The sequence below is a fragment of the Pollachius pollachius genome (genome assembly GCF_949987615.1).
Source record: "Pollachius pollachius genome assembly, chromosome: 17".
NCBI classification, from domain to species: Eukaryota; Metazoa; Chordata; class Actinopteri; order Gadiformes; family Gadidae; genus Pollachius; species Pollachius pollachius.
Window position 1 is genome coordinate 9,320,069 of NC_136950.1, and position 23,921 is coordinate 9,343,989.

Here is a 23,921-nt window from a genome sequence, read left to right on the forward strand (position 1 = left end):
AACAAAGAAAACAGTGACAGCTAAAAACAGCAGGATCTGTCCGTCTCTCTCTCTCCATCACCTCACCCACTTTCTACTCCTCACTCTCTCTCTCTCTCTCCTTTACCTCACCCTCTCTCTCTCCTTCAACATAGCCTCTCTCTACTCCTCACTCTCTCTCTCCTCCACCTCACCCTCTCTCTTGCTCTCCTTCAACTCAGCCTCTCTACTCCTCGCTCTCTCTCCTTCACCTCACCATATCTGTGCCTGTCACTCTCTCTCTCTCTCTCTATCTCTTTCTCTCTCTCTCTTTCCTTCACCTAACCTTTTCTGTGCCCCTCCCTCTCTCTCCTGCACCTCACCCTCTCTCTACTCCTCACTCTCTCTCCTTCACCTTACACTCTCTTAACCCCTCACTCTCTCTTCTCCACCTCACCTTCTCTACGACTCACCTTTTCTCACCTTCACCTCACCTTCTCTGCCCCTCACTGTCTCACCTTCAGCCCTCCCTCTTTCTACCCCTCATTTTCTTCTCCTTCCCCTCAACCTCTCTCTACCTCTCCCTCTCTCTCCTTCACTGACATCCTTCCATCTCTTCTTCACCTCTGTCTCAATCTCTCTATCCACCTGTGTGTGTCCCTCTCTCTGTGTTGAATCATAAAATGAACGTGACTCAGAACTCAAACTACAACCAGACCAGGGATGAATGAGATCACAGGAGGTGTAACGTTTCCTTGGCCCAGGGAGCCTTGCGACCCGTGGAACTATAGCACACCACCCCAGGCTGCGCTGCGCCACACCGGGCAAGAAAACAGGGTCAGAAAAACAAGACACACTGTGATTGGTTGTTTAACCTCAGGTATATGTATGTGCAGTAACAGTTTGGTTTGTTTTTATTGTTTTTTCAACCAGCTCACTATGTTGTTATAATTATTTTGTAAAACATTTGTTGGATGTATTTAATCCACAGAAGCACTTGAATTGCTACAACGACATGTTAAGGTGACTGATGCGTGTCGCGTTGTGTTTGCGGCGAGTGTGTGTGTAAGAGGGAGCTGGTGCCCAGGAGTGTCGGAGGAGAGTAGACTTTGGGATAGCGAAGAAGCTGGCAGAAACAGGGAAAAGCACTCGGCTCTGTCCTCTGCGGCTCCCCAGGGCCACACATGAAGGGCCGCAGGTCACCAGACGCTCAAGCACTCATTAGCCAACACGCTAGTAACCATTAGGCTAGTAGTCATCACGCAAGTAGCCAACACACTAGTAATATTACACTAGTAGATATATTGTTTCACTTCTTATGACAAATGTACTTATTGTAACAAATGCACTTATTGTAAGTCGCTTTGGATAAAAGCGTCTGCTAAATGCCCTAAATGTAAATGTAAATGTAGTAGCCAACCTAATAGTAGCCAGGCTAATAGCATCCAAGCTAGTAGAAACTAATTTGTAGCCATTTGACTAGTAGCCAACACACTAGCAGCCTTTAAGATAGTAGCCAACATGCTGGTAGCCAACATGCTCGTCTATACAAGTAAACACTATTCATGAAGCATAATCATAATTACAAGTCCATAGATTCTGGTTCAAGTATATATATATATATATATATATATATATATATATATATATATGACTTTCCTGGCTGGTTTTGAATAAAAAATGTACTTTATAGCAAGATTATACTTTTTATGTAATAATACTAACAACATGATGATCCTAAATGGATTATCTCCCAAAATAAATATATTTTGCAGATTAAAAAATTATGTCAGTAGACTGCAGTAATCAAGGTGATTTACTACTCAAATATTGTTACATATGGACATACCTCATATCATTGTTTACTAATTAATTAATTAATGTTTGAACTGAAAATGTGAAAACGTTTTTAATGGGAAAGATTGTTATTGCATTAAACATATATTTAACATCATATATGATTTGGCTATGATTTAAATAAAAAATGTGAAACAATTGACTCCGGCAGACACTAAATCTCAATATGCAAAAGCAGATATTTTATTAATGTTTTAAATAATTCTAAAACTCTATTAGAACTCGATTTTTTTATTATTATTCACTCCTTATTTCAAAAGTTGAAAAGAAGAAGTATAATATATAGAATATAATGAAAATAATATCAAATAAATTATAATTTAATTTCCATGTTTCTGAAATTAACCTATAATAAGATGAAATACCTTCAGTTTGCTGTGTTTTAGGTGGATAATAGGCTGTAATGAAGAGGAGAATGAACATCCCTGCGCTTTATTTGCCTACAGACCGCGAAGATACTTGGGTCGAAGATGGGAATTTGTCGCCCCCTTAGGGAAATATAACGTACTGTTTCTCTTCTGCAAGGTCCCAGCGCTAGGTAAGTACCAATTTACCTTCATCATTTACAACTTAGCTTCCAAAAATTGTATCTAAAATAAAATATCAATATTAAAATAATAATATGATATATGATTGCACAGAATAGCCTCCTTTTGGGCTTCATCAAAACCTTCGTAAGTTTTCTGAATTCAAAGGCTCCTCATATTTTTGGTATTTATTGGTTATTATCAGTGTTTCTGTTTTGACTCTACTCCTCATAGATATCATGAGGCAGCACGTCAGCAGGGTCCAGACGCGGGGGGGGGGGGGGTTATCAAAGCACCGTATTAAAAGGAACTCTTTGAAGCCTTTAAAGTACGGGGGCCCCGGTACATCTGATCAGGTCTGTGTGTGATGTGCATGTGTATGTGTGTGTGTACGGGCATTGGAGTGAATGTGTATTTGCGTGTGAGAGCGTGTTTGTGCGTGTGTCTGCTTGTGCATGTGGGTGTTCGTGTGTGTGTGTGTGTGTGTGTGTGTGTGTGTGTGTGTGTGTGTGTGTGTGTGTGTGTGTGTGTGTGTGTGTGTTTGTGATCCACAGGGATGACATTCAGGAGCATCAAAGCTTTCAGGAGGACGTAATGCCTGCTTGTTGATTTAATTTGATTTTTTTATAATATTTTATTTTTTCCCCTCTGTGAAATGCTTTTTTCCTGCTCTTTTTGGGAGTGAGTGTACGAGACCGGACTGATCATCTGACTTTTAAAGGCTTTGAGGGAGAGAGAGAGAGAGAGAGAGAGAGAGAGAGAGAGAGGAGAGAGAGAGAGAGAGAGAGAGAGAGAGAGAGAGAGAGAGAGAGAGAGAGAGAGAGAGAGAGGGAAAGCATCTTGAGTTGAAGGATTGACACTGTTTATATCGATAAATAATGTAAGAGGGGGGGGGGGGGTTGAGAGGGGGGGAGCATGAGAGAAGGAGAAAGGGGGGGGTGGAGGGGTGAAAGGGGCAGAGCGAGAAAAAAATAAGTGGGTAGCTGAGAGAGAGGGAGAGAGAGAAAGAGGGAGAGAGCGAGATGTAGAGATGGCGAGAGAGCTAGACAGTAAGAGAGAGAATGAGAAGGAGAGAGAAGTGAAGAGAGAATGAGAGAGAGCGAGAGAGAGAGAGAGAGAGAGAGAGAGAGAGAGAGAGAGAGAGAGAGAGAGAGAGCAATAGATAGCAAGAGAGAGGGAGGGAGAGAGAAGGAGAGGGGAGAGGGAGGGACAGAGAGAAAAAAACATTGGCCATTAGACAGAGAAAAGCCACTGTGATTCACACAAGGCATCTTGTGATTCTTCTCAAAGTCAGTAACCCCCCCCCCCACCCCACCTCCTCACACCATCCCTTCCCCACCCACCTCTCCATCCCTCCCCCGCCCACTCTCCCTGGGGAACTGTGCCACATACACACTCATGAAAGGTGTGAAAATCTGATTTCCCAAAAAGGATCGGCGAGGAAGGTGGAAGCTGCGATCAATAAATCATTGCTAAGCAGATTGTAAAGAACAAAAAATATATTACTATTCCCCGTTGGTGCGGACGCAGTAGGATCTCGGGAGTGACGCGATCTCATTATAGAAAAGGCAAAGCATACCTTTAGTTTCAGAGGGGTTGGAGCCGGCAACCGTGTGCAGCCATCTGGTTAAATCACGTGCTTCTCAATGAGTTGTGAGTCCTTTGCTTGATGGAGACCTAAAATTAAAATCACAGAATAGCAGAATAATATATGATTATAGAGTGTCCATGTCTTTTGTTTGTTTGCATCACAACCCGCCGTGAGTGAATTAAAGTGAATCCCAATTCAGCGTTTTCCCTTCAATGTATAATTTAAAGAGTTATAAAATGTCCACGTCTTAAATAAATGCTGTTTTAATACACCATGTCAGTTTTAAAAAGGCTGTTTGACCTACAATTCCTGCTAGGAATTTCTTGCCTATTGTAGGTCAGTGTGACCTACAATAGGAAAGAAATAATAATAATGTCATGTCCAGTTATATAGGCTTACGACTGCTTAATATAGAACTATTGGTTATGCTCGTTTTTGTTTAATTGTTGTTAGATTTTTTTATAATTTCACGAGTCGACCACGAGGGCTCAACTGATATACCTTTAAAACTAGAAATACTTGGGTGTTAGATTAGCTGCAGTAGCCTACCTTCATAGCAACACCGTTGGATAACTTTGATTAACAATTAATATGTTTAATTGAACGGATAAAACGAATTACGTAAATACCGGTAGACGAGGAAAACATGATACAAAAATCTCTCAGCTCCACCATCAACTCCTAAACGTGACCGAGCGAGGGAGAAACTCCATTACCCATAACGCACCACGATGGTTGTAGTCACATGACATTCCTCATGATAGGGTTGCTCCTGCTACCAGGACCTGTCAACAAAGAACTGCAGAGAGATAACTACACCTGTATTTTCGTAACATTTGGCATGCAATTGCTAAATACTAGTAAGATGCGATTCGTCTCGACTTAATGAATACGTATTATATTGTCTGTTGCTAAAAGAGGTGTATAACGATGGCGGAAGTGGAGGATCAGGTAAGCATGTTGCTAGCGTTAGCTGACCAGTATAAACAAACATCCATCCTTAGAATAATAGTATGGATAAACACTAACTATTGATCATTAATTAGTACCAGTATGTTAACTAATGAGTAAGAGTGTAAATTGTTCATATCTGATAGTAGATATTAATTTCGATTTCAATTGAAAAACTAATCAAAGTAACTATTAGCCTGGAAACTGCTCATTACCATTGACAATGACAACTTTAACTGATTGAACTATTTCATGTTCATTCTTGAAATATTTTAGGAGAGGAAGTCCAGCGAGGAGTTCACAGATGATTCTGAGGTGAGAATACTACTAATTCTGTAATGATGCTGATCATTCTAAGAACACCTCACTTAACAATGATTTGAAGTACAAAGCCTTTTATCACAGCACTGGCTTATACTTCCATCATCTAGGTGTGTTATAGCATGTTATTAAGTTGGTGAGAGTCTCTTTAGAGTGAGAACAGAGGTGGACATATTAGACTTGGAGGCATCTGCCATTCATAGTAAACTACATGTGACGTATGTCTTGTAGAGTGTTGTTCTACTAATGGGCAACAGTCAGCTGTTTACCTAATTGTTTCTATGTACTCGATTACAATTCTCCCATATGGCAGAACCTTTTTAAATAATTAGAAAGAGCTTTGGCAAAGTCAATTAGCCACTTATTCAACCTTATTAGTTATAAGCAAACAGCTGTGTGTCTATCAGGTCATATTGCAGCTTTCAGGATTTGCCCCAACCTATCCTACTTTGAGTTTTTAGCTTTGAGTTCAGAGGTCACCGTAACCTCTTCGGCTACAGGTACAGATGGCTGTCATGGAGACTTGGGCCAGGCTAAAAACATCATTCACATCTGCTGTTCTAAATTAAATCAGCCTCATGCACAGAATTTTGGTTTTCCCATCTTGTATCTTGAATTTTATTGTTTTGTGGGTAAAATCCATGTTGGTTTTCATGTGATCATGTTTTTGGCATTTTGTTAGTATTAGTTAGTTAGGTGCCAAGCTAATTTAAAGGCAACTTAGTGGAACTCTGTGAAGACACAAACAAAGGGCAACTTGGGGTATGAGTTTAACAATGGCTTCTTTTTATGGTTGCTGCTTGCTGTGTTTGATGCGCCTTTGAGACCCGTGACAAATGCGCTCGCATCAGAGATCTCACAAGCAGAATAGGGGGAATAGCCGGGATATGGGGCAGACGAGTGGAGACAGATTGTTTTTGGAAATAGCATTTTTTCCACGCTACCCCTTCTCACCCTCCAACCCATCGGCGCCTTAATGCATACGATGTGTCGCGGCGGCATGCGACCTCCCAGGCTCCACAGACTGTGTAGGATCGGTTTAAAACTGAGTTAGGATTCATTCAGGCTGTGACTGGCCACAAATGTGGGTGCGCCCTGGAAAGTCTGAACTTACGATAAGTTATACGCCTTGTTTTTAGATTTTAGTAGAAGGATTTTAGAGTAGACATATTCACGCTTATTCTCTTTGGTTAAATGTGGATATGAAAACGCGCTCGGCTATGTCCACACATCGCTGAGTGTGACCGATGCTGGATTACTGCTGCAGGCGATGACTCTGTACTGGAGAGGGGACATGTAATATTGGCTGGAATCTCTCAGACCTTGAATAGTTGTAACAATAATGTGCTCTTACATGCTGGTCTATAGGGTCTCCACTGCGTATTTGTCTATGCATTCTCCATGTGGTGGTCTATGGTCCAGATGCCAGGATCTGTACATGGTGGTGTATGGTCTCTACATGGTGGTGTATGGTCTTTACATGGTGGTGTATGGTCTTTACATGGTGGTGTGTGGTCTGTACATGGTGGTGTATGGTCTTTACATGGTGGTGTGTGGTCTCTACATGGTGGTGTATGGTCTTTACATGGTGGTGTATGGTCTTTACATGGTGGTGTGTGGGGCCTCCACATGAAGGTCTGTGGTCCAGATGCCTGTCTGTGGTCTGTACACCGTGGCGTATGGTGTCTTCCCATAGTGCTCTATGGTCTCTACACCGTGGTCCGTTCATGGTGACTGTGTCCCGTAGGAGGAGGAGAGCGAGGAGGAACCCAAGCTGAAGTACGAGCGACTGTCCAATGGCGTGACAGAGATCCTCCAGAAGGATGCGGCCAGCTGCATGACCGTCCACGACAAGGTACCGCCGCGATGAGTTCCACTGTGAAGTTTCATGTGGGATTATGGTATGCCGTTGATGTCGTTCCATATGTTGATAGAGGTGTTACATTGATGTTCTCCCGCGTAATCGTAGTTTAACTATTTATTCCATCTGTGTAATATTGCGGAATGAAACTCTATTTCCCTGGGTCCATCATTTGAATATTTCACAAAGGTGACTCACATGAAAACGCTGGAATAACAACAGTGAAATAATATATACATAATACTTTTTTTAAGAATATACAAATACAGCACTATAGTAAAATGATGTGCTGGGGGAATATAATCATATCTCTCTTACAGGGAAGAGTTGGTTAAAAGCACAAAAAAAAAAAGCGATAGAGATATGGGGTCATATGTGGCTGTAGGGCTCAGAGTGTCTCCTAGAACATCACCTGACATTGTTAACATGTTGGACACTAACAACAAGTTACTCTCCTCTCACCTAATCTTTCCCTCCTCTCTTCCTGCACCCCAGAACTAGCCTCTCCTCTCACCTCCTCCTTTTCTCCTGTTCCCCCCCTCTCCTCTCCACCACAGACCTCTCCTCTCACCTCCTCCTGTTCTCCTTTTCTCCTCTCCTTATCACCTCTCCTCCTGCGACTGGTAACCAGCCTCTCCTCTCACCTCCTCCCCTGCTGCTCTTCGCTTCTTTCTTTCTTTCTTTCTTTCTTTCTTTCTTTCTTTCTTTCTTTTCTGTTGAATGTGGATGTTTTCCAAAGGGGTGTGTTTTGACTAGATGGTTTAAACATGTTGCAGTTGGGGTGGCAGGGATGACATATCTCACGCCTAATGTATCAACACCTGATGTTTAAGGAGCACTGTTGATTTCCATGTCTTTATTGTACGTTTTATCTGATCTCCTGTTGCTATGGTTTCCAATCTGACTGCCCTGACCGTGAACCGTGACCCGTGCCTGTGCTGCGTTCCAGCACGCGCCCACGTTTGTATCTTCCTCCATCTAACCCGAGCAAGCTGTCGTCGCCCTTAGCAACAACCCCCACCCCACCCTCACCAGCACCAAGTGCAACCAGCCCATAATAGTCTGTTTCCCCACATTTTAAGTGGCTGAATTGGAATTTCATTTGAACAATTCCGTGTGGATGAATCCCTTTAAGAGAGGCGGCGGCTGCCCTGGCTGGCCTTTTATTTATTTATTTGGGCTGATTTTATTTGGGGGGAAGGCAAGCAGTAGGCCTGTCTGACACGCTCAGCTGTGCCTGTAAATATAAGCATTTCATTATAGAACGCACTGAAGCCTGAGGGGCTCACGTGCACGTGCCCCACGCGCACGCACGGCCTGGGAGCGCGGCCTGGGAGATTTGGGGGTGGTGGGGGGGGGGGGGCGTGAGCCAGTGAGTTTTGGTGCAAGAGCACACACTTAATCTAACGCTGAAAGACCCCCATTCTATAATGTTTCTGTTCCAGTGAACCTGCATTTGTGACACACAAACAAATGCACACACACACAAACCAGTTGCTGTTTAGCGGAGGTAACGTCTGGTTAGCAGCGAGCTCAGGGCCAGCCCGAGAGGAGCCCAGATTTACATTGCATTTATTATGTTTAATCCTTTTAATATGAGGGAGGAAATACCATTTCACACTGCCTGCCTTAATAAACGGCCCCCCCTCCCTCCCTCCCTCCCTGTAATTTCACAGCCTACGCCCTCGAGCCCCCAATCCTGCCTCCCCTGGCCCCCCTCCCTCCTCCTTCGCCTTCCCCCTGCCTTAAAAACTTCTTTTTTTTTTAAATGTCTTCAGTCACTTATTTATTTAACTCCTGCTGTTCGTCAGCAAGGGTTTTTTCTCCAATAACATGTTGGTGATTAACGTGTGACCGGTTTGTTCCAGTTCTTGGCTCTCGGGACTCACTTCGGGAAGGTGTTCCTGTTGGACGTTCAGGGGAACGTCACACAGAAGTTTGAAATCGTGAGTGCTTAGAAAAGGAAACACATTTTATGTGCTTTTTTTTCATCATTTTTGGCCTGAAATAAAACGGTAATCAACATCAGATTTATATCTTACTTCAAACTAATCTTAAATGCCATATTCACATTTTATATAATTGTTCATGTCATCGTCATTGTTGTATTCGTATTCATTTATTTTTAGCACCAATACACTACAATCAATTCCTTGTGGGTGGACGCTGACACTGCAATAAAATAATCAGGAAATGTTATAACTGCTAGTTTTTAATCATGTGTCGAAGAGATGTCAGTGAGAGTAAGTACAGTAAATCTTGTTAATCCACAAAACATACTCCTCTATGAAAGCAAAGTTAGCAGAAGCAAAGCGGCTCCTTCCTCTTCCCTTCAGCTTCCTCTTCATCGTATGTTGCAGATACTCTCCTCTCCCAACACAGGGCTGTAAAAGCCATCAAGACACTTTTGGGCTATTCTCACTCATTCCCATGTGTAATACTGCTGTTCGTAAAGGCGAAATTTGACCCTGCATGTTGTTAACAAGCAGTACAATTTGACTCTCTTGTGTGTCGGCAGAGCTCCGTGAAGATCAACCAGGTCAGTCTGGACGAGAGCGGAGAGAACGTGGGCATCTGCTCTGAGGACGGCAAGGTGAGACCCCGGAGTTACAGGCATCCTTGCCTGGGGTGCGACCATAAGGTGTCCCCCCATCTCTCCCAAACCATTTACAGGCTATTGTTCAACCCCAATGTCAGGCATCACTGAGAAAGAACACTACCTGCTCATTTATGACTAAATGATAAACAATATATCAATGCTAATAATGTGAGATTAGGTTCAGAGATATCCCCCCATATTTCAAAGTTAAAAGAGGAGAGGGGAGGGTGTGGTTCATCATCAGCCGTCTGTGGAACTTCTCTTCTTGTTCTCCATGTGGTTCCCATCTCTTCCCTTGTTATCATGAACATGATCCTGCTCCATGCGTTTCTTTGGGCCAAAGTGGCTGTCTGGTAGCACCCTGCTCTCTCCAGCTCCAGGGGCCGCCCGACAACATGTTGTCACAGGGGGAAAGTGGAGCAGACAATTAAAATGGATGCTGCAAGCAGTGGTCTGTCCTCAACCGATTCAGTTGGCAGTTAATCCTTAAGAATCAAACATAATCCTTAATCACCGATGCAGTCCTGAGAGGAGGGCTCAACAGACCGTGACATGCCTCTTCCCTTTAAAAAGTTATTCTCTGCTGTTATTTTCTGCTTGTTGGTGTGTTCTTTGAGCAGGGTTGAGAGGAACATGCCCTGCCTTAAGGAGGTAAGAATCACTGAGAAGTGTTGGAGTTGGAGACTTCCAGTTTGATGCTACCGTCTGAGCTAGCAGTTAAGTCAAAGATTAGGATCCTCCGTCCGCTCCCCCAGAAGAGCCGGCAGAATCATCCTGGCCACTAATTGGCTGCCCGGAGGAGAACAGGGGCCCAATCAAAGTGTTTTCCTGAGCGCTGGGCTCCCTGCAGGCGGGCGGCTGCAGACACAGCAATTAAAGGAGAAGAAAGGAGGAGCGTTCACTGTGTGACCTTCCCTGTCCCCTCTCTGCTCCGCAGGTCCAGGTGTTTGGCCTGTATACCAGGGAGGGCTTCCACGAGAACTTCGACTGTCCCATCAAGGTGGGCCTCTGCCTCTGCTTCAGGCTGGGTGCTGAATGAAAGATGTTCGAGCATTGCATGGATTGACATCCATGCAATGCTCGGAACATCTGTCATTTAGCCATTGAAAACATAAAATCATTGTAAGAAATGTAATGCAATGTGTTACCTGGCTACATAGTCCGTGGGCTTCTTTGCCTCTCAGGTATGTAGCTTGACTGCTAGCTAGCCTGTGGGCTCGCTAGCCTGTCTGTATCATTGTCTGTTCATCTCACGCTTGTGTTGTCGCCATGTTTGTTAGGTGGTGGCGCTGCATCCACAGTTCAGCAAATCCAACTACAAACAGTTTGTCACTGGGGGGAGCAAGGTAGGAAGTTATTGTTATTCTACTTATCATCACTATTTTGTTTCTGTTTGTAGGTTGTATGCAGTCACCCAAAAATGGCCTGCTTTGTCTTTCCTGCTATGGTTTCTGGTTCATTAATGACCGACTAGTTGAGGTGGTTCACCGACGTTTAATTCTACGACATATCCTCATGGCATTATAAAGGTCATCAAATGATGTCACTGAATAAGTGACCATTGTCAAACTTCGCTGGGAATCACAGGCCCAGAACCATAAATGTGGCCAATGGCGTAGAGTGGAACTACAGGGGGCAATTTGGCAGGAAGTGGAATTTGGCCTTCTCTATAGTGTGTCAGGGTTTGAAGAGTTGTCAGGGTCTAACAGTGGTCCAATCATACTTAAGTATGTGCAAGTCTGAGCCACTCCGGCCCAGCCCGAGGAGGTCAAGATCAGAACGGTTCCTGATGTCAGAAGATCCGGACGCGGGGAGCCCGGGTATCATCATCATCATCCCGCTCCTCACTGTCAGAGATGGATAGCACTGCGGTCAGGGAATGTTGTACGCTACATTTCAAAGATGTCGTTCAGCCCGTTAAGCTGACAAGCCGATCTACCAGGAGAAACAGAGTAGGGTGTGTTTTGACAGGGGAGGGAAGGCCAAGTTTCCCACCATGACAAGCCCCGCGTTGGTACCTCGCCGCTTTCTATCCATCGTTTCCGATTTTCCTTCCGTTTCCTCAGAGCCACAGAGGCCTCCGCCGACGGGGATGAAATCAATAGAAGTTAACTGATCCCATGGAGCCAGTTTAAACCGGTCTCCCCACTTCTCAGGATTAACATATCCTCACCGCTGCTTGAGAGAGCATCACTAGGGCGCTGCTTGTCTCTGCTGCTCCTTGACCACATGCTGGGAGTTATGCCAGCCATACATTGGCCGTGTATTAGTGGTCAGGTAGTGGTTCGTTTGTGGTGTGTTGGATGCATATTTGTGGTATATTAGTGCTGCAATATCAGTATATTTGTGACAATTTGTGGTAGAAAATGTATATTAGTGATGAGTAGTATGAAATATATAACCATCATTGGACATATTATTATATTTAATGCAGTTTATCACTGATTGATCAGTTTTATTATTGAAATAATATGTGCCAATTCGTTTTCATCCATTTAAAAAATATATCCTAATTACATACTTATACTAAACTTAATAATACCAATAGGTAAAATAGGATATTGATCTCTAATGCTTGTCATCTATTTGTATTGAATTGACATGTAACGTTACGGTTTGCAGCGGTCCTTTACTGCCCCCTATTGGCCAAGCTGCACTGCTGCACTCACGGCTATAGGTAGTATACAATAGAATGAGTAGGGTTCGATTGACAGGTGTGCGTGTGTGTGTGTGTGCTAGCTTCTGCTGTACGAGAGGAACTGGCTGAACCGCTGGAAGACGTCTGTTCTCCACGAGGGAGAAGGAACCATCTCCAACATCCAGTGGAGAACTAACCTCATCGCCTGGGCTAACAATGTGGTGAGACCCCCAGGACACATACACTCATTCATTCCAACACACGCACACACAAAGTCACTCACTCTCAAACACTCAAGCATAAATACACACACACACACTTAAGGCAACGTCACACAAAGTCATCGGGTTGGAATATGAAAAGGTTTTGCTGAGGTATAAACCCTACTGAAAGGTCCCTGCCTACCAGGGTTGATAATGATGCCATCAATGATAGACTACACACAAGCCATCCCCATGAACACGTCCTCATCCTCTGTGGTCCTCCTTATCTCCCTCAGGGTGTGAAGATCTATGACATCAGCACCAAGCAGCGCATCACCAACGTGCTGCGGGACGACGTGAGCCTCAGACCGGACATGTACCCCTGCAGCCTCTGCTGGAAGGACAACCACACCCTCATCGTGGGCTGGGGGAAATCGATCAAGGTGGGACTGATGGGGATGAGGGCCTGGGCGGACGTCTACCATGTCTGTTATAGGCGACAGGCAACCAAATGAATGAGGAACTAGTGTTTTTGCTGATTTGGCCTGAGTGAGCGCTTCTCCTAATGCAGACAAGTCAGACTTTTAAATGAACCCTTAGGGACTGTGCCGGCTGTAACACTTGTGAGGAACCTGTGTTGTAGAGTAAGAGCTGTTGAGATGTTTAGTGCTGGTGGCATTTTAAGGTTGTATTTAGGGAGTGCTCTTCATGTTGGTTCTGATCACCAGATGTGTGCCGTGAAGGAGAGAAACCCGACCGAACTGCGAGACCTTCCGAGTCGCTACGTGGAAATAGGTGAGCTCTATACACTAAATCATATATCCAACTATCAAGTAACAGAAAAGTGCATGCAAAGTGGTTTAGTAAGTGTGATCTCTTGGTAGGTTTTTCTACGATAACGGTGGCTTTTGTTGTGTATTTTGGACAACAGTGGCGGCGTTTGAGACAGAGTTCTTCATCAGCGGTCTGGCACCTCTTGCTGACCAGCTGGTCACACTGTACTTCGTCAAGGAGAACGCAAAACAACTGGTGAGAAACGCATGTTAACTAGAGCTGCATAACTCTTAACAACTGGTGAGAAACGCATGTTAACTAGAGCTGCATAACTCTAACAACTGGTGAGAAACGCATGTTAACTAGAGCCGCATAACTCTTAACAACTGGTGAGAAACGCATGTTAACTAGAGCCGCATAACTCTAACAACTGGTGAGAAACGCATGTTAACTAGAGCCGCATAACTCTTAACAACTGGTGAGAAACGCATGTTAACTAGAGCCGCATAACTCTAACAACTGGTGAGAAACGCATGTTAACTAGAGCTGCATAACTCTTAACAACTGGTGAGAAACGCATGTTAACTAGAGCCGCATAACTCTTAACAACTGGTGAGAAACGCATGTTAACTAGAGCCGCATAACTCTAACAACTGGTGAGAAACGCATGTTAACTAGAGCTGCATAACTCTGTAATGTTTACATACAATTTCTTTAAATGCATCAGGAAGAGGAGGAGGAGTTCCGTGCGCGGCCTCGTCTGGACATCATCCAGCCGCTGGCGGAGAGCTGTGAGGAGATCTCCTCAGACGCTCTGTCGGTACGCAACTTCACGGACAACGAGTGTCGTGACTACCGCCTGGGTGAGTACTCTAATTCCATACCAGCTCATGGACACACACACAGGCATGGGCTACACACGGCTGTACATAAGAGCAGTGGCCTTCGAACTGTGGGTCGCGACCCTTAAGAGGGGAACCAAGTGGCTCACAGGGAGGATTGTACGTTTTGTTTTAATGTTTCATGAGGAATGGACACAATCCAAATAACTCAATGTCCACAGTCTACCTGTAGGCATCCTATAGAAAGATGTCCTCCAAACCCCTACCTGCCCCTTATTCAGCTGTCTGTGTTCTGTCTAACCCCCACCTGCTTTTTAGTTACCTGTCTCTGTACTGTTGTACCCTTATCAGCTCTTTGATTAACTTTCTATGTACTGTCTGACCCCTACCTGCCCCTTACTGACCTGTCGCTGTATTGTCAGACCCCTACCTGCTCAATGACCTGTCTCTGTACTGTCTAACCCCTAACTGCTCCTTGATGATTGATCTGAATCGCTCTAATGTTTCATGACTAAATGGTAGCGCTTGTTCCTCAGAGCATGCTGAGGGAGAGTCTCTGTTCTACATCATCAGTCCTAAAGACATCGTGGTGGCCAAGGAGAGGGACCAGGACGACCACATCGACTGGCTGCTGGACAAGAAGAAGTACGAGGTCAGGGCTCCAGTGTCACAACTTTGTTATCTGTTTTTATTCTACTTTGTTTAAGAATGCTTGATTCTGATTGGCTGGGAGGAGGGCATTAAGCCGGCAGGTTGCCCGCTGACTTGTCAGTTGTAGATGAAGATATATAGACACCTGCTAAGTAGTCCCAGTCAAATTGTCTTTTCAGCCTTCAAAATGAGAGCTGGTAAATTGTGCAAAATGCATTAAACTGTAATCAGAAAACTTAGTTATATGCTATAGACCCTATAGTAGCTGTGGTGTAAGGCTAGAACAAATTTTTTATTATTAATATGTTCACTTTATGTTGAAAGTATAGGCCGTCGCGATTCCCATTGAAACGAATGGCGCAGCCACTATCCTTCAAAACGAGAGCTGGTAAATTGTGAAAAATGAATTAAACTGTAATCAGACAATGCGGTTATATGCAATAGACCGAGTATCTGTGGTATAAAGGCTGGGACGAATATCGAATTATAAATATGTACAAGCCATAACGTTAGCTCTTATAGCTGAGCGGACTAGAATACCTCCCATTGCCAAGTCATATCTAAGATCCGTCCTATTTACTGGAGGAGTGAACATTGTTTCCGTTGCATAAGAACCTTACGGTATGGTAAGGATTGTTCCAGGAATCAGTCAAAAAAAGGCGTTAACAGGGAAACTTGTGAAAAACTTTATATTTTGATTGTAAAACACGTGAAAATATAAATGAATGATCTTAATTTCTTTTCGTTGGCAAGTGACCATGGTATAAGCGGGATAATGCCCTTTGAGGTGTCCAAAACATGTTTGATCGATTGTAATTAAAGGGGACTACTTTTTGAGGGAGATGAACTCAAACAGAGTATACATTAAATAAGGATGCAATGCGAATAAGAAAAAGCATAATTTTAAAGTATTTGAATTGTTTTATTATGTTGGCAAGCAAGAAGTCGAATGAACGGGATAATCACCTCAAGGCAGGGCAATAAACAGTTTGATATGCCCGGCTCGTGGAAGGTAAGCCGTCCACGAGCCGGGCATATCAAACTGTTGCCCTGCCTCTCTGTGATTATCCCTTACATGATGTAGCATGAGGTGAACGAATGAGTGTGTGTTGTGGTGGTGTGTTCCCCCTCCCAGGAGGCCCTGATGGCAGCAGAGATCAGCTTTAAGAACATCAAGAGACACGACGTGCAGAAGATCGGCATGGCCTACATCAACCACCTGGTGGAGAAGGGAGACTATGACTCTGCTGCCAGGTACCAGAAAACATATCCTATGTGTCTGAGTTAAAGTCTGCACATATGTTATGTTATAATCATAGTATGATGGGCCGCTTAGATTGATATTTGAAATATCTGTATGTTGAGATCGTTAAAACCGCCAGGATCCTACAGAATCGCATTTTCTATGATTCTTATGAAGAGAAATATAGAATAATAAACATGTTTCTCTCATCAGAAAATGCCAAAAGGTTCTGGGTAAAAACATGGAGCTGTGGGAGAATGAGGTGTACCGGTTCAAGACCATCGGCCAGCTGAAGGTGGGTCAAAGTCGGTTCTTCCATACTGTCACATGTTCTGCTGTCTCCATCCTCCATACTAGTGTTGCACGACACCAAAATTATGACTTTGATACGATACCTGCGCGAAAATACCTCGATACTGAACCGATACCATGGTGAAAATCTAAAATATCTGGAAATGAGATGAATAACGGTCCAGCTCGGTCTCACTATGGTTTAACTTTGAGCAGCTTGGTCCTTTCCTGCTTTCTGAGCAAATGACGTTAATAAATTAATTCTAGAGATCAGAGAATTGTATTCCAATTGAGGCGTATTCATTTATATAATACGCCTCAATCGGAATACAATTCCATGCGGAATAGAAGAGGTGGTGTAGTCCGATATAATCGACATGTATACACCAGTGAAGGCTCCTCCAGTGAGGAGAGGGAGGAAGATCCTCCTTAACATTGTTGAGAATAAAAAATGTAGATTGTCCAGACTACTTTAATGAAATAATGCCCTTAAAAAGGACTACTTTAATGCCTTTGTATATGTTCGTTTCCCTGGGTAAAGGGACATTAGCACCCCCTATCGCCTATTGACAATTACTTCAGGGAGGACGTTCCTCCCTCACCCCCATTGACTCCCATTCATTTCCCCGAAAGTGTTGGCGGCCGGTGAATAACATGGGGTTCAATGGGAGAGAGGAGAAATCTCCTCCTCTGAGTGGGTGTGACTAGCTAAGGGATCTTGATCCCGCCTATGTCTATTCACGAATAGGCTTGAGCCCTGGCTGCGCTATGAACCAATAAGCAGAAGCCCTGGCTGTGGAGCAGCCCGGAGGGAGGGGTTATCCCCTTACGTCTAGGCTACGAGAACCAACGAACCCGCTCAGTCGTATGCCTCGTTTCCACCGAGCGGTGCGGTACAGTGCGGCTCTGTTCTCTTATATTGGCGTTTCCGCAGCCCGCGTCCGGGCTGCCCCCTAAAACAACTTGAGTGTCACATACTTATGCCACAATAGGCCACTATCAGTGCAAGCAGGCCAATGGCAACCAAGCGCACAGTCCTTCCTCCCTCACTTTAAAACCACCAGACGCCACTGATATACACTTATTCTGATTGGTTTGGGTGGTTGGTGGGTGCAGCTACTTTTTAACTTGGAGTGATGGCATCAAGAGCTGCAGTCGCAATTGGTCCGTCTGTACTTTTATGAACACCTCACTAGACCGCTGTCAAGGAAAGTGGATTTAAGGCATGTTCCTCCATACTGTAACATGTTCTGCTGTCCCCACCCTCCATACTGTAACATGTTCTGCTGTCCCCACCCTCCATACTGTAACATGTTCTGCTGTCCCCACCCTCCATACTGTAACATGTTCTGCTGTCCCCTCCCTCCATACTGTAACATGTTCTGTTGTCTCCTCCCTCCATACTGTAACATGTTCTGCTGTCCCCACCCTCCATACTGTAACATGTTCTGCTGTCCCCACCCTCCATACTGTAACATGTTCTGCTGTCCCCACCCTCCATACTGTAACATGTTCTGCTGTCCCCACCCTCCATACTGTAACATGTTCTGCTGTCCCCACCCTCCATACTGTAACATGTTCTGCTGTCCCCTCCCTCCATACTGTAACATGTTCTGCTGTCTCCTCCCTCCATACTGTAACATGTTCTGCTGTCCCCACCCTCCATACTGTAACATGTTCTGCTGTCCCCACCCTCCATACTGTAACATGTTCTGCTGTCCCCACCCTCCATACTGTAACATGTTCTGCTGTCCCCACCCTCCATACTGTAACATGTTCTGCTGTCCCCACCCTCCATACTGTAACATGTTCTGCTGTCCCCACCCTCCATACTGTAACATGTTCTGCTGTCCCCTCCCTCCATACTGCAACATGTTCTGCTGTCTCCTCCCTCCATACTGTAACATGTTCTGCTGTCCCCACCCTCCATACTGTAACATGTTCTGCTGTCCCCACCCTCCATACTGTAACATGTTCTGCTGTCTCCTCCCTCCATACTGTAACATGTTCTGCTGTCCCCACCCTCCATACTGTAACATGTTCTGCTGTCTCCTCCCTCCATACTGTAACATGTTCTGCTGTCCCCACCCTCCATACTGTAACATGTTCTGCTGTCTCCTCCCTCCATACTGTAACATGTTCTGCTGTCCCCACCCTCCATACTGTAACATGTTCTGCTGTCTCCTCCCTCCATACTGTAACATGTTCTGCTGTCTCCGTCCCCCAGGCCATCAGCCAGTACCTGCCCAGGGGCGATCTACGCCTACGACCAGCCATCTATGAGATGATCCTCCATGAATTCCTCAAGACCGACTATGAGGTAGTGGGAGGGGGCGGGAGAGAGGGAGGGAGATGAAGAGATTGATATATAAAAGATGGAAGGAGGGATTGATGGTTGGAACGATGGACAGATTATCATTCGATTCCTGTGGGAAAAGGCTTGGTGCAGAATAAATTATGACTGAATGAATTATGAATTATGTTTTTTCCTAACGAATCATCATATATCCTTGATGGATGAATGGATGGCTGATGGATGCGTCTCCCCTCACAGGGCTTTGCCACGCTGATCCGGGAGTGGCCGGGGGAGCTGTACAACAACATGGCCATCGTCCAGGCGGTGGGAGACCAGCTGAAGAAGGATCCCACCCACCGCACGCTGCTCACCACCCTGGCTGAACTGTGAGGAGCCGTTGATCTCCTGAGTAGTACTCCCAGCGCTGCCCTGGCCTGAGCCAGCTCCTCAGGACACCGTGGTTATGCGTGTTGTTGTGTTCACGCCATGGCAGGTACACGTACGACCAGCGCTACGACCGGGCGCTGGAGATCTACCTGCGGCTGAGGCACAAAGACGTGTATCAGCTGATCCACAAACACAACCTCTTCGCCTCCATAGAGGACAAGATCGTTCTGCTCATGGACTTTGATACAGAGGTAGCAGGACTGAAAACATATACACATCAGAAATAACAGTACATGGTGCAGTACATACAACAGTAAATAAGTCTCTGTTTCAGTTTTTTACTGCATACTGCAGTGTTCTAGAACCAATGTTGAATTCTAGAACCCTGATGAATTCTAGAATACCAGTGTATAGTAGTATATAGTATAGTGAGTTCTAGTAGGCATTGTCCTTAAATCCCTGCGTAACAAGGACCATTTGTGTTTGTGCCTTGCTGTTTCCAGAAAGCCGTGGACATGCTCTTGGATAACGAAGACAAGATATCGGTATGCACCTCTCACATGGGTTGCTGTTGCAAAGTTTTAACGTTTAACTACTGTGGACTGATAGGCTCTCCTCCTGTTGACTGCAGACGGACAGAGTGGTGGAGGAGCTCAGGGACCGACCGGAGCTGCTCCATTTGGTAATCCTCTCAAACATATCGTGATTCTGGTATCCACAGTAACTTATAGCAAATGCAGGGAAGTACAGGTGGATGGTCGCAGCTCTACCCTAACGGTCCTACCTCCCACCTCCTTCCCCTGCAGTACCTCCATAAGCTGTTCAAGCGCGACCACCACAAGGGCCAGCGGTACCATGAGCGACAGATCGGCCTCTATGCCGAGTACGACCGGCCCAACCTGCTGCCCTTCCTCCGGGACAGCACCCACTGTCCTCTGGAGAAGGTACGTTAACATCACAACGCCCTGTTTCTCCAGCTAATCTCATCACAGTACGTCCAGTTACTCATTCTCAACCTATCACAGTGCGTTCTTTTTTGCAAGGTAAAAACATCACATTGCGTTCTTAGTTCTTACTCAAGCTAAACGGACGCTCCTAGCTCACTTCCTCTTCCTGGATCTCCCTTCTCCCCTCCTGTCTCTCCACCTCCCCATGTCTCTCTATCCCCAGGCTCTGGAGATTTGTCAGGAGAGGAACTTTGTGGAGGAGACGGTCTTCCTGCTCAGTGAGTACAGGCCGCCGGGCTCCAGTTTGTCCTTACCATTAGAGCTTTACAATGACGGTCACTGGAACTGGGTGTGACATGGCTGACCCCTGACCCCTGACCCCCAGGCCGGATGGGGAACTGCAGGCGGGCACTGCAGATGATCATGGAGGAGCTGGGCAACGTGGACAAGGCCATAGACTTCGCTAAGGAGCAGGACGACTCTGAGCTGTGGGAGGACCTAATCTCGTACTCCATAGACAAACCGCGTACGTTTCCGCCGTCTTTGTTCAGCTCATTGGATTGGTCAGCAGTAGATGAGTTCAGCCAAAGTGGAGGCTGGGTATAATCAAAGTATCCAATCAAAAAAACTCTCCAAAAAATGACTATTAGTGTAAACAGTTTCACATATGTACTGTAAGTGCTTTTTAAAAACAGTGTTTTTGAAGTGCTTTAGCAGACAATAAAAACAAAACATTTGGTTGAGTACTCACTCACAAGTTGCTGTGGATACATATGCCTGCTGAACGTCTAGCAGTGAACAGTGATTCCTAGTGTGTGAATCACTGTCTGCAGCATTCATCACGGGTCTGCTGAATAACATCGGGACCCACGTGGACCCCATACTGCTGATCCACCGCATCAAGGAGGGCATGGAGATCCCCAACCTCCGAGACTCCCTGGTCAAGATCCTGCAGGACTACAACCTCCAGGTTAGAGGAGTGAGCCACTAAAGACCTTCTCCATCCAGCGGCCATATTGGTTTGTTGGGTAGGGAAACTCTTTGGAAAGCAGGACGACTCAATCAATTATTTTAGGTACGGCATTACCCCACCCAAGAAGCATATAGAATGCATTTTCATTAAGTTTACATGTTTCCCCAAACAAGAAGACAAGAAGGGTTCCCCTACCAAATAGCCAATGTGGCCACTAGGTGAATATCAGTCTGTTATGCTTTCTGATTCAGCATCTATTACACTCCTAACTTTCATCAAATCTTTCCTCTGGGTTTGGGGGTGTTTCCCCTTGTCCTTTTAGAGGGTTTAGGGTTGAGAATTGTATTATAATGTGGGCCAGTGAAGCCTTTTGTGAGTAATGATGATTAAGGGCTTGGCGAAGAAGCCAACACCTAACATCACCTCCATCTGACTTCTGGTCCGTCTACCCACCATGGAAAAAACTCACACCAGTTCACTAACGACCCGTCCTGATCCTGAATGATAATGTTTGATTAATGATTTGAGGAGGTTCGCGCCACCTCTTCCTGACCAAAGATGTCGTTTTCCTGGGTATAGATCCTGCTGAGAGAGGGCTGTAAGAAGATCCTGGTTGCTGATTCCCTTTCCCTGCTTCAGAAGATGCACCGCACCCAGATGAGGGGGGTCCGTGTCGACGGTGAGGGCAGAGCTCATTTTGGGACCCTTTTTTGTTTTTGCCATAGGTGGCGCCAAAGACAACGAAACAGATCTTCAAGATTGCCACTTATACTAAAAGAACTAACATAGCAGATCATAAGTCTCATACCATAAATAACTTAGACATAACATCATTCATGGATTGTATTTATTTTATTTAAACAGGCAAGGCACTTAATACAAGTCATTAAAGGTGCCGTGTGTAGGAATTAGTGACATCTAGCGGTAAGGCTTCTCCAACACTGTAGGGGAAGCTATGGTGTCCTGTACTGGCCTGTAAGGTGCGAATAGGTACCTTTTGGAGGTCATCGTCTATGACAGCATCGAGTAGCCAATTGTCTATTGACAAGGTTCCTTGATAGATGCATTAATTGTATTTAGTTATTGTAAAACTAAAGGTTATAGTTGACAAAACATAACATCTGGGCTTCTCTAAAAACATGGTGAGCTCGGTTGAAAAGGATCAGCGCTCTATGTAGATATAAAGGGCTAATGGTGGTAGGGAAACGAAAACACAATGGTCCTTATTTTCATGGGATTATACACTAATTTAAATTATTATATTAAGTCTGTTCCTTTACATGCCACAAAATTGTAAACACTGCACCTTCTAATGAACAAAACTATCATAACCAAAAAAACTAACGTCTTCCTGATTCTTAACAGATGAGAACATCTGTGAGGCGTGTCATGGGACCATTTTACCGTCAGGTGGGTTACGTGTACCCACTCTATACTTTGTCAATCATTACCCGGTGGGGGGTCCTGTGTTCATGCTGTGTCTCTGTGTTGTAGACATGGCCCAGCCCTTCAGCGTGGTGGTCTTCAACTGTAGACACATGTTCCACAAGGAGTGTTTACCTTCTTCAGGAACTGTGAGTACCACAACGCGACTCCCTGCCTAACGGCCAATGGGCCAATAGGATGCCTCCATCAAGCTAGGGAAGGACAAGGTCTCCTTCGGTGTCCTTCCCTATTGCCTTTGCTTCCCACTTTCTTATGTATTTCCCTACCTCCTTGACTATCTCCTTTCCTTCCTCCTTGAATATCTCCTTTACTATCTCCTTCCCTGAATTCTTTCCTATCTTTTATAGAAAGTGCAGAACAGCTGGATGCATATCTGTACATTATTTTAGATTTGAACATTTTCTTTCTGACCATTGTGTGTATTTTTTTAAGGCGAAATTTCTAAGTTCTCAATTACAAAGTGTTTTTGGGAGAGACATGCTGAATAAATACATCATGTTTTCAAACTCAAAAAGAATCGTTTGAATAATCGTGATTTCAACATTGACCAAAATAATCGTGATTATGATTTTTTTCCATAATCAAGCAGCCCTAGTGCAAGGTGATGTCTATAGCCACACGTGACATCCCTTTACACTTGGTAGCCGGTCCCTAACTGGAGCCAGGATCAATTTTGCTGTGGCACCTGAATTTACGTTCTATGATCAATAAAGTAATATCTTATATTATTGCAGATATTCAATCAATGCCTAGTATTCCTTGAGTTGTTTTTTTACTTTTATTCATAAAGTTTATTTTTATGATTATTATTCTGAGCCATTGGTTGCGAGGAAGCTGTAACTATGGCAAACGTGTGTTAACAGATTCCTGCAGTCCAGTTCTGCAACATCTGCAGTGCCAAGAAGAGAGGTCCTGGGAGTGGAATACTCGACATGAAGAAGTGATAGTAGCTCAAGCTAATGCTAATTCTACTGCTAAGGCTAATGATAAGTCTACCCCTACCAACAGTATTTATATTGTTAATACTATTAATTTTACCTCCACACACTGCGTCCTTTCATGAATAAAGACCATAATAAATCTGCTGACTACTGCAGATAATTTTTTATTAGGGTTATATGTTACTAAACTGTTGCACTATGTGATGCTTGTTCTTTCTGCTTGCCTTAACTTATGTATGTATGCAATGACTGCAAGTTGCAGAATAAAGATTACGAAAAATGCAAAAAAAGAATTGGTGTCTCTTCAGGCAACATCGTTAAGCTGTGATTTTGTTTGCTACCTGCATGTGTGTTTGTGTGTTTTTAGCTTTACATTTGAATAACTTGGTGGTGTAACCATGATGATGACTATCACTTCTTGATTATTACCTCGATTATTATCCATGTGTTAATGTCATGGAAGGGGGAGGACCATTTGTACCTTAATGACCTAGTTATTCAACAGTGACCATAATAAACCATATTCATTTGATAAATATTGCTATTATGCTCATTAGCTGAAGGGAGAAACAAGTTAACAAACTGAAGTGAATTACCTTTCCCCCCCCATTTCAGTATCTCAGG

General features: G+C 44.5%; 1 protein-coding gene across 1 annotated transcript; it reads left to right on the top strand.

The window, feature by feature from the left end:
* The first annotated feature begins 4,703 nt into the window (after positions 1 to 4,703).
* vps41 (VPS41 subunit of HOPS complex) lies at positions 4,704 to 23,538 on the top strand. The gene is made up of 28 exons (XM_079754483.1): positions 4,704 to 4,884; positions 5,161 to 5,199; positions 6,953 to 7,060; positions 8,935 to 9,012; positions 9,585 to 9,659; positions 10,603 to 10,665; positions 10,946 to 11,011; positions 12,405 to 12,524; positions 12,803 to 12,949; positions 13,235 to 13,301; positions 13,438 to 13,535; positions 14,008 to 14,143; positions 14,659 to 14,774; positions 15,909 to 16,027; positions 16,230 to 16,311; positions 18,535 to 18,627; positions 18,862 to 18,989; positions 19,097 to 19,241; positions 19,494 to 19,535; positions 19,622 to 19,672; positions 19,797 to 19,934; positions 20,161 to 20,215; positions 20,323 to 20,463; positions 20,771 to 20,907; positions 21,490 to 21,589; positions 22,276 to 22,320; positions 22,405 to 22,484; positions 23,220 to 23,538. The coding sequence occupies exons 1-28, from the start codon at positions 4,864 to 4,866 to the stop codon at positions 23,298 to 23,300; spliced, it is 2,571 nt and encodes an 856-aa protein (XP_079610609.1). The 5' UTR covers positions 4,704 to 4,863; the 3' UTR covers positions 23,301 to 23,538.
* Positions 23,539 to 23,921: the final 383 nt, after the last annotated feature.